This window comes from Nematocida homosporus (genome assembly GCF_024244095.1).
Source record: "Nematocida homosporus strain JUm1504 chromosome Unknown 1321, whole genome shotgun sequence".
NCBI lineage: Eukaryota > Fungi > Microsporidia > Nematocida > Nematocida homosporus.
Genome location: NW_026250613.1, coordinates 1 through 10435, shown reverse-complemented (window position 1 = coordinate 10435; position 10435 = coordinate 1). Strand labels below are relative to the sequence as shown.

General features: G+C 40.3%; 6 protein-coding genes across 6 annotated transcripts; 4 read left to right on the top strand and 2 right to left on the bottom strand.

The window, feature by feature from the left end:
- Window positions 1-255: 255 nt before the first annotated feature.
- NEHOM01_2371 (uncharacterized protein) lies at window positions 256-1239 on the bottom strand (the record flags this gene model as incomplete). Its single annotated transcript, XM_051491247.1, has 1 exon — window positions 256-1239. The coding sequence occupies one exon, from the start codon at window positions 1237-1239 to the stop codon at window positions 256-258; it is 984 nt and encodes a 327-aa protein (XP_051347207.1).
- Window positions 1240-1964: 725 nt separating this feature from the next.
- Window positions 1965-5522, top strand: NEHOM01_2370 (uncharacterized protein; the record flags this gene model as incomplete). Its single annotated transcript, XM_051491246.1, has 1 exon — window positions 1965-5522. The coding sequence occupies one exon, from the start codon at window positions 1965-1967 to the stop codon at window positions 5520-5522; it is 3558 nt and encodes a 1185-aa protein (XP_051347206.1).
- Window positions 5523-6286: 764 nt separating this feature from the next.
- On the top strand, window positions 6287-6586 carry NEHOM01_2369 (uncharacterized protein; the record flags this gene model as incomplete). Its single annotated transcript, XM_051491245.1, has 1 exon — window positions 6287-6586. One exon carries the CDS (start codon window positions 6287-6289, stop codon window positions 6584-6586), a length of 300 nt encoding a protein of 99 aa, XP_051347205.1.
- A 563-nt stretch (window positions 6587-7149) lies between these two features.
- NEHOM01_2368 (uncharacterized protein) lies at window positions 7150-7926 on the top strand (the record flags this gene model as incomplete). Its single annotated transcript, XM_051491244.1, has 1 exon — window positions 7150-7926. The coding sequence occupies one exon, from the start codon at window positions 7150-7152 to the stop codon at window positions 7924-7926; it is 777 nt and encodes a 258-aa protein (XP_051347204.1).
- Window positions 7927-8525: 599 nt separating this feature from the next.
- Window positions 8526-8900, top strand: NEHOM01_2367 (uncharacterized protein; the record flags this gene model as incomplete). Its single annotated transcript, XM_051491243.1, has 1 exon — window positions 8526-8900. One exon carries the CDS (start codon window positions 8526-8528, stop codon window positions 8898-8900), a length of 375 nt encoding a protein of 124 aa, XP_051347203.1.
- Window positions 8901-8942: 42 nt separating this feature from the next.
- Window positions 8943-10253, bottom strand: NEHOM01_2366 (uncharacterized protein; the record flags this gene model as incomplete). Its single annotated transcript, XM_051491242.1, has 1 exon — window positions 8943-10253. The coding sequence occupies one exon, from the start codon at window positions 10251-10253 to the stop codon at window positions 8943-8945; it is 1311 nt and encodes a 436-aa protein (XP_051347202.1).
- Between the last annotated feature and the right edge of the window lie 182 nt (window positions 10254-10435).

The window sequence follows — 10435 nt, the reverse complement described above, 5'->3', positions numbered from 1 at the left end:
CTTCCCAATCAAGGTTCAGGGAAAACATATCTTTAGCTTGCAACGAAGTGCCAGATAGTCCATACTTTCTGGGTTGATTAGCTTCGTTGATATCAAACATTCTCCAAATAGGGGTGGATTTGAATACATAGTTGCTTCTGCTACTTATAAACTTCCAGAGAAGCATTTCTTGCTCTGAGTCTAACTTAGTATACAACCCTGTTGATCCAACCCGGGCTGTTTAAGCCCATATCCATTAAAAGATGACGTAGAATCTTAGCCAGCAGACTTCCTACTTGAATGAGGTTTACCGCACATGCCTGATTCGTTAGTTTGGGGATTGCTTGATTGAGTTCTTGAATTGGATGGTTCTGAATCTGTGGGCTCCTGTTCACTTTCACTTTCACTTTTGACTTCCGTGTTTTTAGGCCCACCAACAAGTTGAACTAGCGCTTCTTCAATTATCCTAGATATGCTGTCGGGGCTTTTGAGTTCATCATACTTCAAGAATTGATCTATCATTGAACCCCCAACTTGAGTTAGATAGTTCTGGTCTAACCTATTAATATTAGGTCTTATTTTCGTTAGTTCTGCTACCATGATCGTAGCGAATCGGCGGTTTAATTCATGGGAATCGCATCGGGCGCCTATTGCGATTAGATCAATTTCAATTCTGCTTATTTTTGGATTGGGTAATTGATTTTGTGGGCCCTTTAAGTCACTCTCAATTTGGTGTATTTGCTTTACTATAATTGCTAGCTTACCTATGATCTCCCTTCGCAATTCCTTTGACGTCGGGGTACTCTTGCATTCAAATAACCCTTGTTCCATTTGTTGGATAGCTATATCAAGACTTTCCTGTATTATTTCTTCTTTAACTAGTTCAGATATCGCCTTAATCTCCTTCTGTTCGAATATATCCTCTAATCTGTCAAGGTAGCTGGTATTGCATCCGATTGACTTCAAGCCCGTATAAAGCTGTTGTTCTTGTCTCATGCGGCCCCATTGGTCCACCTTTAATGCATCTATTCGCGTTAATTGTTTATTCCTTAAGGCTTTCAGCTCGTCTATTGCATTGGTTAACTCAGCATATTCCGATACTATTTGACTATCTATATCTAACGTAGCGTCTTTAGATATATCAAACAACCCCATCTCATCTAAATCCTCATCAGAACTACACCAAACACAACACAATCCAATAACCAAGCAAACTACTTGATAAACATTCAAAGAGTATTCATTTAACCTTCTGTTCATTTTACAAGTTGCTATCTCATGTTTTTATTTATAGACTATAATATATCAATATCAAAAATATTCTAGTCTTAGCCAAGCAAATTCTCTAAATTAGTAGAATATCAACAAGACTTACTTTCTAAATATGTCTATTCAATACCAAACCAATACTAAACCAATACGACCACTACTAACCCAACCCAAAGATCAACCTGATTACTGATAAGCTAATTACGCCTTGCAACTTTAATAGAGTCAATCTGCTTTGACTAATTTAGTTTTACATATCTACGCTACAATTCAATATGACGTCATCCTCACACACGACAATATTTATTTAACAAATCACATCGATACTCGTCTCAAGGAAGGTCTTTAATAGAGTACGCATTGGCTAATGAACCCTATCCAACCCAATACTAACACCATTTAATCTATAACAGCTTATCTAAAACTCTCGAGAGAATATAGTAGAATAAAATATAGCACCATCCACTTCTAAATCTACCCTTAGGGATGAAAGATTGTATTCCTGGTCCTAGAGACAGAAAAGAGACTCATTTGGTACTTTGGCTCAATAAAGATAATTTCCAAGTCTCACATGCTGAGGGCTTTTGTATTTCAAACTGGGCGAGCTTCATACTCGGCATGGCATATTACATTGAAGAATTATAATTGACCCGGCGGCATCAATTGATTAGATAGGGCTAAATTGAAAGTATAAATAAAATAAGGCAAAAATAGATATGACCCGATATAATTACTTAATGTGGATACGTCTTTTATGCCCTATTCTTCTAATAGATAGCTCGGTGCTAGCTGCTATGGCGGCGGAGGCAGTAAGTTTTGTTCCTCTTCCCCTTAATTCTCTTATGCCGATTGCTCAGACACTGGCTGAAATTGAAAGTACGTATAATGTAGAAAGACTGCATACGTTCGACCAAAAGCAGAAGGCCAAGATGCTAAACCCAGCCAGTTTTGGTCCGTTTTCTCATCAGAGGAGAAATGTAAGTGAGAAAGACAATGTTTTTGATCGTTATAGTCCACCTAGTATACCGTACGATCGTGAAGTCGCTCATAAAGCCAGACAAGACTTCTTCAATATAGCAACGGATGATGCCTTTGTATCTCCCGATCAAGCAGACCAAAAGCACATCCCCAATGAGTTCCCATCGAAACCAGCCAATATCCAGACATTCAACACAGTTCTAACACCTGCTTCCATGCCTGAGCAAGTTCCACTAGGTATGCCTGCCGCCGAATATCCAGATAGACCTTATCATGATAGTGTTGCTGGCAGAGAGCGGCGAGCCTTGACAAACAGTCCTGGATCCAAACCAATTCCTACCCAACCGCCCACTCAAAGCACTACTAGGTACGTTCCACCAGCCTACTACAAGTACCAACGGGCTATTTCTGACTATTTATTTGATTTTGAAACATCCAATCCTCTACCACTCTCCTTTTTACCCGATCCTAAGTCTTTCGATGGTAAACCCAATCGTATGCTTACTCAATACTGGGGCATAAATCGACATGCTCTGAAAAAGTCTAATCCATCCCTTGAAGGTCTCCTCTCTTCTATTGTTTATTCTCCACACGTTCATAAGCATCTAATCGATAGTGGCAAACTTGTTCAAAGGTTTAAGAAAGCAATAAACTACCTTCAGCTGGACATCCAATCAACCAGTAACAAAATGATTGCTGCTACCAAAGATCCAGACAATCCTGCCAGTGCTATCCAGATCCCAATCTACCAAAAAATGCTCAGCTGGTATGTTCAGGATATGCGCGGCTATATTGCTGATTACACCAAAGCCCGCCAACATGACATTTGGACGACCCGATGTGCTTCTCGCTGCAACACCCAAACACACTACCCAGACCAACCCCTTTCCATTGAAGAAGAGATTACGAAATTAGGAAGCGAACACCGCAACTACTTCTCCACAAATGAAGCCACCATGTCCTTCCTCGAAGCAGTCAACCAAAACAAACCTCTTCTTATCGCCTTACAATATGCAGTGCACAACGCCCAACTATACATTGACTACCTGATTGACCACAAACACCTACCCGAATCACTAGTTACCCCGGCCTACGACTTCATCTCTATTCTAGACAAATACCATGAGAACATCGGCATGCTCTACGAGTATGCTAAATCTCATGTATCTCAGCCACCTCTCGAAGATCAAGATGTTTTAGACCTAAAGTCTCTTACCGACCAACTCTTCAAGGATGATAATTCTTCGATCTACACTCAATTCCGTTTCTTCGCTGACATAGCTGCTGTGCGGTATACACACAAGACACAAACTATTCTTAACAACCTTGCCAAGGTGGCACCCGCCCAGGTTGACATTATTATTTCACCAGTTATCGCCGAAGCCACCCAAGTAGTGGACGAGCTAACCGATATTCATTCTTACTTTAACCGGGTTCAAACTAACTACGCGAAGAGCCAAGACCGACTACGCCATGCTCTCTACGACCTCAACGAAGCCCAAATAATTAAGCTATACAACATGATACCCGATCCCAAACCTACTCCAGACACACCTGCCGAATCACGTCCCCCAAACCAGGCCCAGTCCCGCCGCAGCCGTTCCATCAATTCATCAGCTCCCAATACCAATACTGACACTAACACCAATATCAGCGCCGGCGCCAATACCTCTACTGACACCAACACCAGCGCCGACGCTAATACCTCCACTGACATCAACACTAATACCTCTACTGACATCAACACTAATACCTCTACCGACACCAATATCAATAACAATACCAAAAACGACACACCTACTGCTTCTAACTCTAACGTAGATACTAACACAGACATCAACCCAGATACTCATACTAACTCAAATCAACTTAACAGCAACAATAGCAACAACAATAACCATCAACAATCTAACCATAGCTCAGTCCTGTTTACAGGTATAGAAGAAGATCCCGACTTTACCCCAACCAACACTAACTATGGTGATCTTACTGCTATTTCTGTCTACCTAGATACCATTCCATTAATTGATATACCCGCACTATCTACCCCCGTCAAAACCATTCCCTCCAATTACCAATCGGTCAACAACACTCTCACCGCGGAATCGGCCCAAGCACTTACCCAAGTCTTTATCCCACACAACAAAGATTACCACGGGGATCCCAAAGAAATGCTCAAGTATTACTGGGGACTCAAGACCCCACTACCCGGCACCAAACCCCAAATCAATCTTACCGAATTCACCAACCAAATCATCCAATACCCCCACGTTGTCGCCGAAGTCACCTACGCCCGCACACTCATATCCAAGCACCACGATCGCATACTAGACCTAATCACCAAGATTATCACACTCAACAACGAATTAAACTCACTAGGTCCAAATAATCCACGGGTCCCTCAAGACAAAGCCGCTATCCTGGTCAGCCTAGAAGAACTCCGCCAAACCACCCTCTCTATTATCAATGGCAGGTCCCATGTCTGGTACAGTAAATGCGCGCATAACTGTTTCAACAAGTTCAACTACCCCGACGGGTACATCAACATCGCTAAGGAGTTCTCCAAACTCCTCAAAAAGTACCATTATCAGTCGCCCAAGACTCGTAACAAGATCCACGAGATACTCCAAGACTTCAAATCCCACACCCGTCTCTTCCAACTCTTACACACGGCCGTCCAAAACTCCAAACACCACATTGAGTATCTCATTAACCACAAGTATCTACCAATTCAAGACCGAGCCGACGCACTCGTTTATCTCTTCCCATTTGAGCTACACGCCCAATCCCTCCTAGAAATTCAAAAGTATCTTAATCGTCCTCTCCTAGTCCTAAGCGACGATGCCTGTAAACAGATCCGAATATATCTTCGAATTATCTTTCAGATGCATCAGCCGAACAGCCCCATTAATATGTATTTCGACCATATCCAGCAGACAGCTTACCAAAAATACGACTCTCGTTTATACTTCATGATCGAGGAATACAAATCCTCCCACCATCCCGCCATGGATGCTCGTTCCCTTGAAACTCTCACAATGGCCACCCACTCCCTTCTTTCCTCTCTCCTTTCCTCCCATCGATACATCAACGAGACCTCGAAGCATCTCACAACCATCCGCGAAAGCATGCAACGTACTCTCAACACCGCCACCCCCACCGAGCTCCACCAACTACTCAAACACATCCAGCAATCCCAATTCCAACAATTCCAACCGCCAAACCAACCACACCCCCAACAATTTCAACATCAAAGACGACTCCTCAAAGCACAAGCCACCCGCCCATCTCAATAAACCACCACTTTAGTTGACCCAATACTAACCCAATTCAATACCAATAACCCATTTTATTATACCACTATCTACATGCCAATTTCTACACTACTACACTATACTTTACTATTTTGTTGGTAAGTGACTACACGCCGTTCTCAACCAATACCAAACCCATACTAAACCCATACCAACCCAATAGCCATATTAGATACTTTTTAGATTATTGAGTAAACTATCAACGTATTGGCTATGACGTGTACAACATCCAATTGAGTTAGTATCTTCTTAAACTAAATACATCTAGTGTTTATAGTTGGGAATTGTCCTCTACCAATCTCTAACTCAACCTGACACAACTCACTACTAACTCATTGGAACTGCTGATAAAGAATAAAGATGCGCTAACATCTGCTTATCTCCTATGAAACATACTGTAATGCAATACATAACTTATACCAACTCAATAGAATGTCGGATATTGAACACCACCTTTACTATATCTAACTCAATACAATAGAGTTAGTACCACCACCATCATCATACACAATTCAATTCAATCTTAACTCAATACTAACTCTAAACTAACTTACTATCATATCAGGCAAAAAGAGTGCGCTAACCGGGAATCGAACCCGGGTCTTAACCTTGGAAGGGTTGCGTTCTACCATTATACCATTAGCGCGCACACTGTTTCTCCAGCCAGCCTCTACCCGTCCTCTTTTTACCGCCCCCGGGAAACCTCCCGCCTTTTCTTCTATTTAGTGCATTGCGTTTTATACTCTATGCCCCGAATACCCTTTGAAGAGAAAACTAACGATGAAAAGTCCGACCATTCAAAAGTCAAAAAGCAAACCGATCGAGAGTACCTTATAAACCACTTATCTATGCTAGCAACTCAAACCAGAGATTATGCCTTAAAATACGACATTAAGCTATGTACTGAAATACTACAGGGTAAAGAGAACCAAGCAGTCTCAGAGCTTAAAGAAGCAGTTACTGAACTAGCTGCAGAAAATGAGCAACTTACTAAACAATGTGATTATCTAAACATGCAATTATACAATCAAAAACAACAATTATAGATTGGGTTAAGTATAGTATAGTATAGAATTGAATTGAATTGAATTATGTTAGATAGAGAAGGCGGAGGCGTTGTAGTCTGTTAGTGGTGTATTAATAAGTAGCACGGTAGGATATCAGTAGTAGTAGAGATAGTTGGCCGGAGTAGTTATCTTATCATCAAACCAACCAATAAATTGGGTTATAATATAGTATTTAGTTAAGTTGAGTTTAAGTTGAGTTTAAGTTGAGTTTAAGTTACGTTGAGTATAGTATATATTGGGGTAGTATTGGGTTGGGTTAAGTTACGTTATGGTATTTCAAAATCTTAGATAAGATTGTGTTAGCATGTGTTAAGATGTGTTAGTGTAGGTTGACACTTGAAATGTATATAACCCAGTACGAACCCAATACGAACCCAATCCCACTCTATACTATACTATACTTAACCTAACCTAACCCAATACTAACTTAACTTAACCTATTGCAATGAGTTATTGTTGGGGGTTTGTTTTAGGGTGCTTGGGTGCTTCAGTGTCGTGGCAACAAACAATGCAAGTATAAAAGGCGGGGGTGTAACTGGTCTATGCAGTTCTTAAAAGGATCACTTCCTCTGCTTTGGTTGGGGGAGTGCTTGGGCACGGCAGTCTTTACAACAGCTGATAAAGGTGAGTATAAAGTCTTACCAATGGCGGCCGATCCGGCTTATACGGATGCTTGTTCTATTTCGGCCTATAGACCGACTGAGAAATGGCTGGGAATGGTGACTCTGGGAGGATGTTCTTTATCTAAGAAACATAAGAATTTGCTTTCAATGGGGGCTTCTGGGATGTTAGTTGAGTCATTAGAAGATGCGCCGTATGATATCTTTTCTTCTAATAATGGGTCTTTTTATGTTGTACCAATTGGCAAACCACTTTACAATATGTTGTTAAATCTTTATCTGGCCAAACGAGGTAATGGACCGAGTGATGGATCTGGTCAATTACAAGACTTACCTTCTGTGCAGATATCTTTACCTCAGCCTAAATCCATTCCTCTTCTACAGATTTCTTATGTTATCTTTCTCATTGTTATGATTTTTGTCTTCCCAGTGCTTTTTGATAGTCTAGAAGAACAAACACCAGCTACTTTATCTCCTAAAGACTTATCTAAACTCCCACTTCTACCATTCTCTGAACTATCAGAAGCCACTCGTAAGTATGAAGAATGTCCCATTTGTTTTGATAGATTTGTTGCCTTGGTACCCACACGCACACTTCTTTGCACCCACTACTTCCATTCCGAGTGCATTGACCCCTGGCTACTCAGTCGCAGTTCCCGCTGTCCCGTCTGCAACCACGACCACATCCTAGCCAAATAACTTACACTATCTCACTATCTCACTACCTCACTCAATCTTAACTCAATCCACCCCAAACCCAAACCCAATCTTAACTTAACTTAACTCAATTAGATACCATTTACTTAGCACCCCCATCCATTTATTTAGCTATTTAATCACATAACTTACCACCATCTTTTATTACTCATCCTATCTATTAGATAGCCATTTAACAATTTAACAACTTAACCTTCCAGCACTCTCCATCTCAATTACATCACCCACCATCTCAATTACATCACTTTCCCCATTCTCCCCACTCATCTTAACCTATCTTAACTATTTATTTAACTTTCACCCATCTTAACCCATATCTATCTCAGTCCTATTCCCTATCTAAACCCCACCTAAACCCAACCCAACCCCACCTAAACCCTTCCTAAACCCTTCTAAACCCTTCCTAACCCCATATAACTCAATATTATAACATTTTACATACTATTGCAAATAACAACTTAAATGCTATCTCAAATCATATCTCATCTTTAGATCTTAACTTGCCTAATTAGGAAACATCTAAAATTTTAATTTCTGATTAAATACCAAAAAAAACAATTGATCAATTTACAATCTGCAGAATGATCAAATACAAGAAAGGAGGTGATATAACATGTGAAAACTGCAAGACCAGTGTGACACCGCTCTGGCGGAGGAGTGATTCGGGAAACTATCTATGTAATGCCTGTGGCTTGTACTTGAAGATACACAAGAAGAGTCGGCCAGTGAAGTTTATGTCAAAGGAGATCAAACATCGCCAAAGACAAGCAATGCCTAGAATGCTATCTGATGGCTTATCAGAGATTTATGATATCGCATGTAATGAGATAAATATCCAAAATGGGGTGTACGAGAAAGAACGCAAACTTGATGAATGTTTAGTGATTAACTACACAGAAGAAGAAATAGAAGCATTGTCTGGTCTAGTAATGCTTACCTGGGATAGTGCCTGGTAAGTAGAGTATTAGGTTTAGGTCGGTTTAGAGTCGAGTGGATGGTTAGTTAGGAGGAGTATTTAGTTCGTTTAGGAGACCATTGGCTTGGGCTAGGAAGAGACTGAGATTGCTGGTGAGAAGAGTGCCGGATATTTGTTGTATCTCAAGAATATCAAGAGTAGCAGTGATAAGGAGGAGTCGGTGCTGGGAAAGGGCAATAAATAGAGAATGTTCATTAGGTGTAGGTTTAAGATAGGGTAGAGGTTGTATTTGTTTGATTTGGTGGTTAAAAGAGAGGGTAGATAAGGAGTCAGAGATAAGTTGAAGAGGGGTATCAAAGTAGGAGATAAGTAAAGGTCGGGGTATAAAGTCTAGAATTGGTTTAGGCTGGGAAAAGTGATAGATAGAGTTAAGATAGGTAGGGGTAGGTGTGGTAGATAGATGTGGGGTAGATAGAGGTGGGTTATGGTTGATAGTGTTATTGTTAGTAGTATCTGGAGTGATATTGTTATTGTTATTGTTAGTATCTTGATTACTACTACTACTATTACTACTCAGATCATTATTATTACTCTTATCATTACTACTAGTACTCATCTTAGTACTACTCATATCCATATCATTACTCATACCAATACTATCCACATCATTACACATACCAATACTACCCACACCATTACACATAGGCACACTAGTGCTTATCTTGGTGGAGTGGGTTTGGAGAATGAGTTGGAGAATGTGGCCGGATTCAAATGCCAGATAGAGAGTTTTGGTGGTTGGTAGATAGCGAAGTTGGGTGCAAAGACCATGCGTAGTCGGGAGAGTGGCTAGAACACGACGAGTAGGATCATAAATAACTAGTTGGTCTTTGTTTTCAACTAGTACGGGTTCTGGAACTAGAGTATAAACAATAAAGACTGAACTTTGTCTTAAAGACAATCTAAGATTATCTGAAATTTGTAAGTGCATTTTGTTACCTAAAAGGGAAATAGAATCTTTGATTTGTTCTTTCAAATACTTAGTCAGACTAATCTGTTCCTGATCGGCCAGAGGGACAATAGACTGGTCTAGAAGGAATAAATTAGATTTAGATTGCGATAGGGTTGGATTGAGATTAGATTGAGATTGCGATGGGGTTGGATTAAGATTAGATTGAGATTTAGATTGGGATTGGGTTGGATTTGGATTAGGTTCGAAATTGAATGGAATTGGTCTTTGCACAAGCAATCTAGAACTGAGTCTTTCCCAAACCCAAATCCAGTGTTTGGTCATAGTAATCAAGATAAGCTCAGAACTCCATAATCCTTCTACACTCTCACTATGCCGATAGGTTCCGGCTACATTAATTAAAGAACTATTAACGAAATGAACCATGCAATCTAAAAAATTGTCAACTTCCCAATTGGGTAATAATAATCGATTATAAAATGTCCTAAAAGGGTAATAACAAACTAATCTAGAGTATCTCGGGCCAAGTCGCAATTTTTTTAGTATGTCATCCGCTTGTTTTCTCAAGAGTATCCAATTAGTTAACTTTATGTGCCATAAGAACTTAT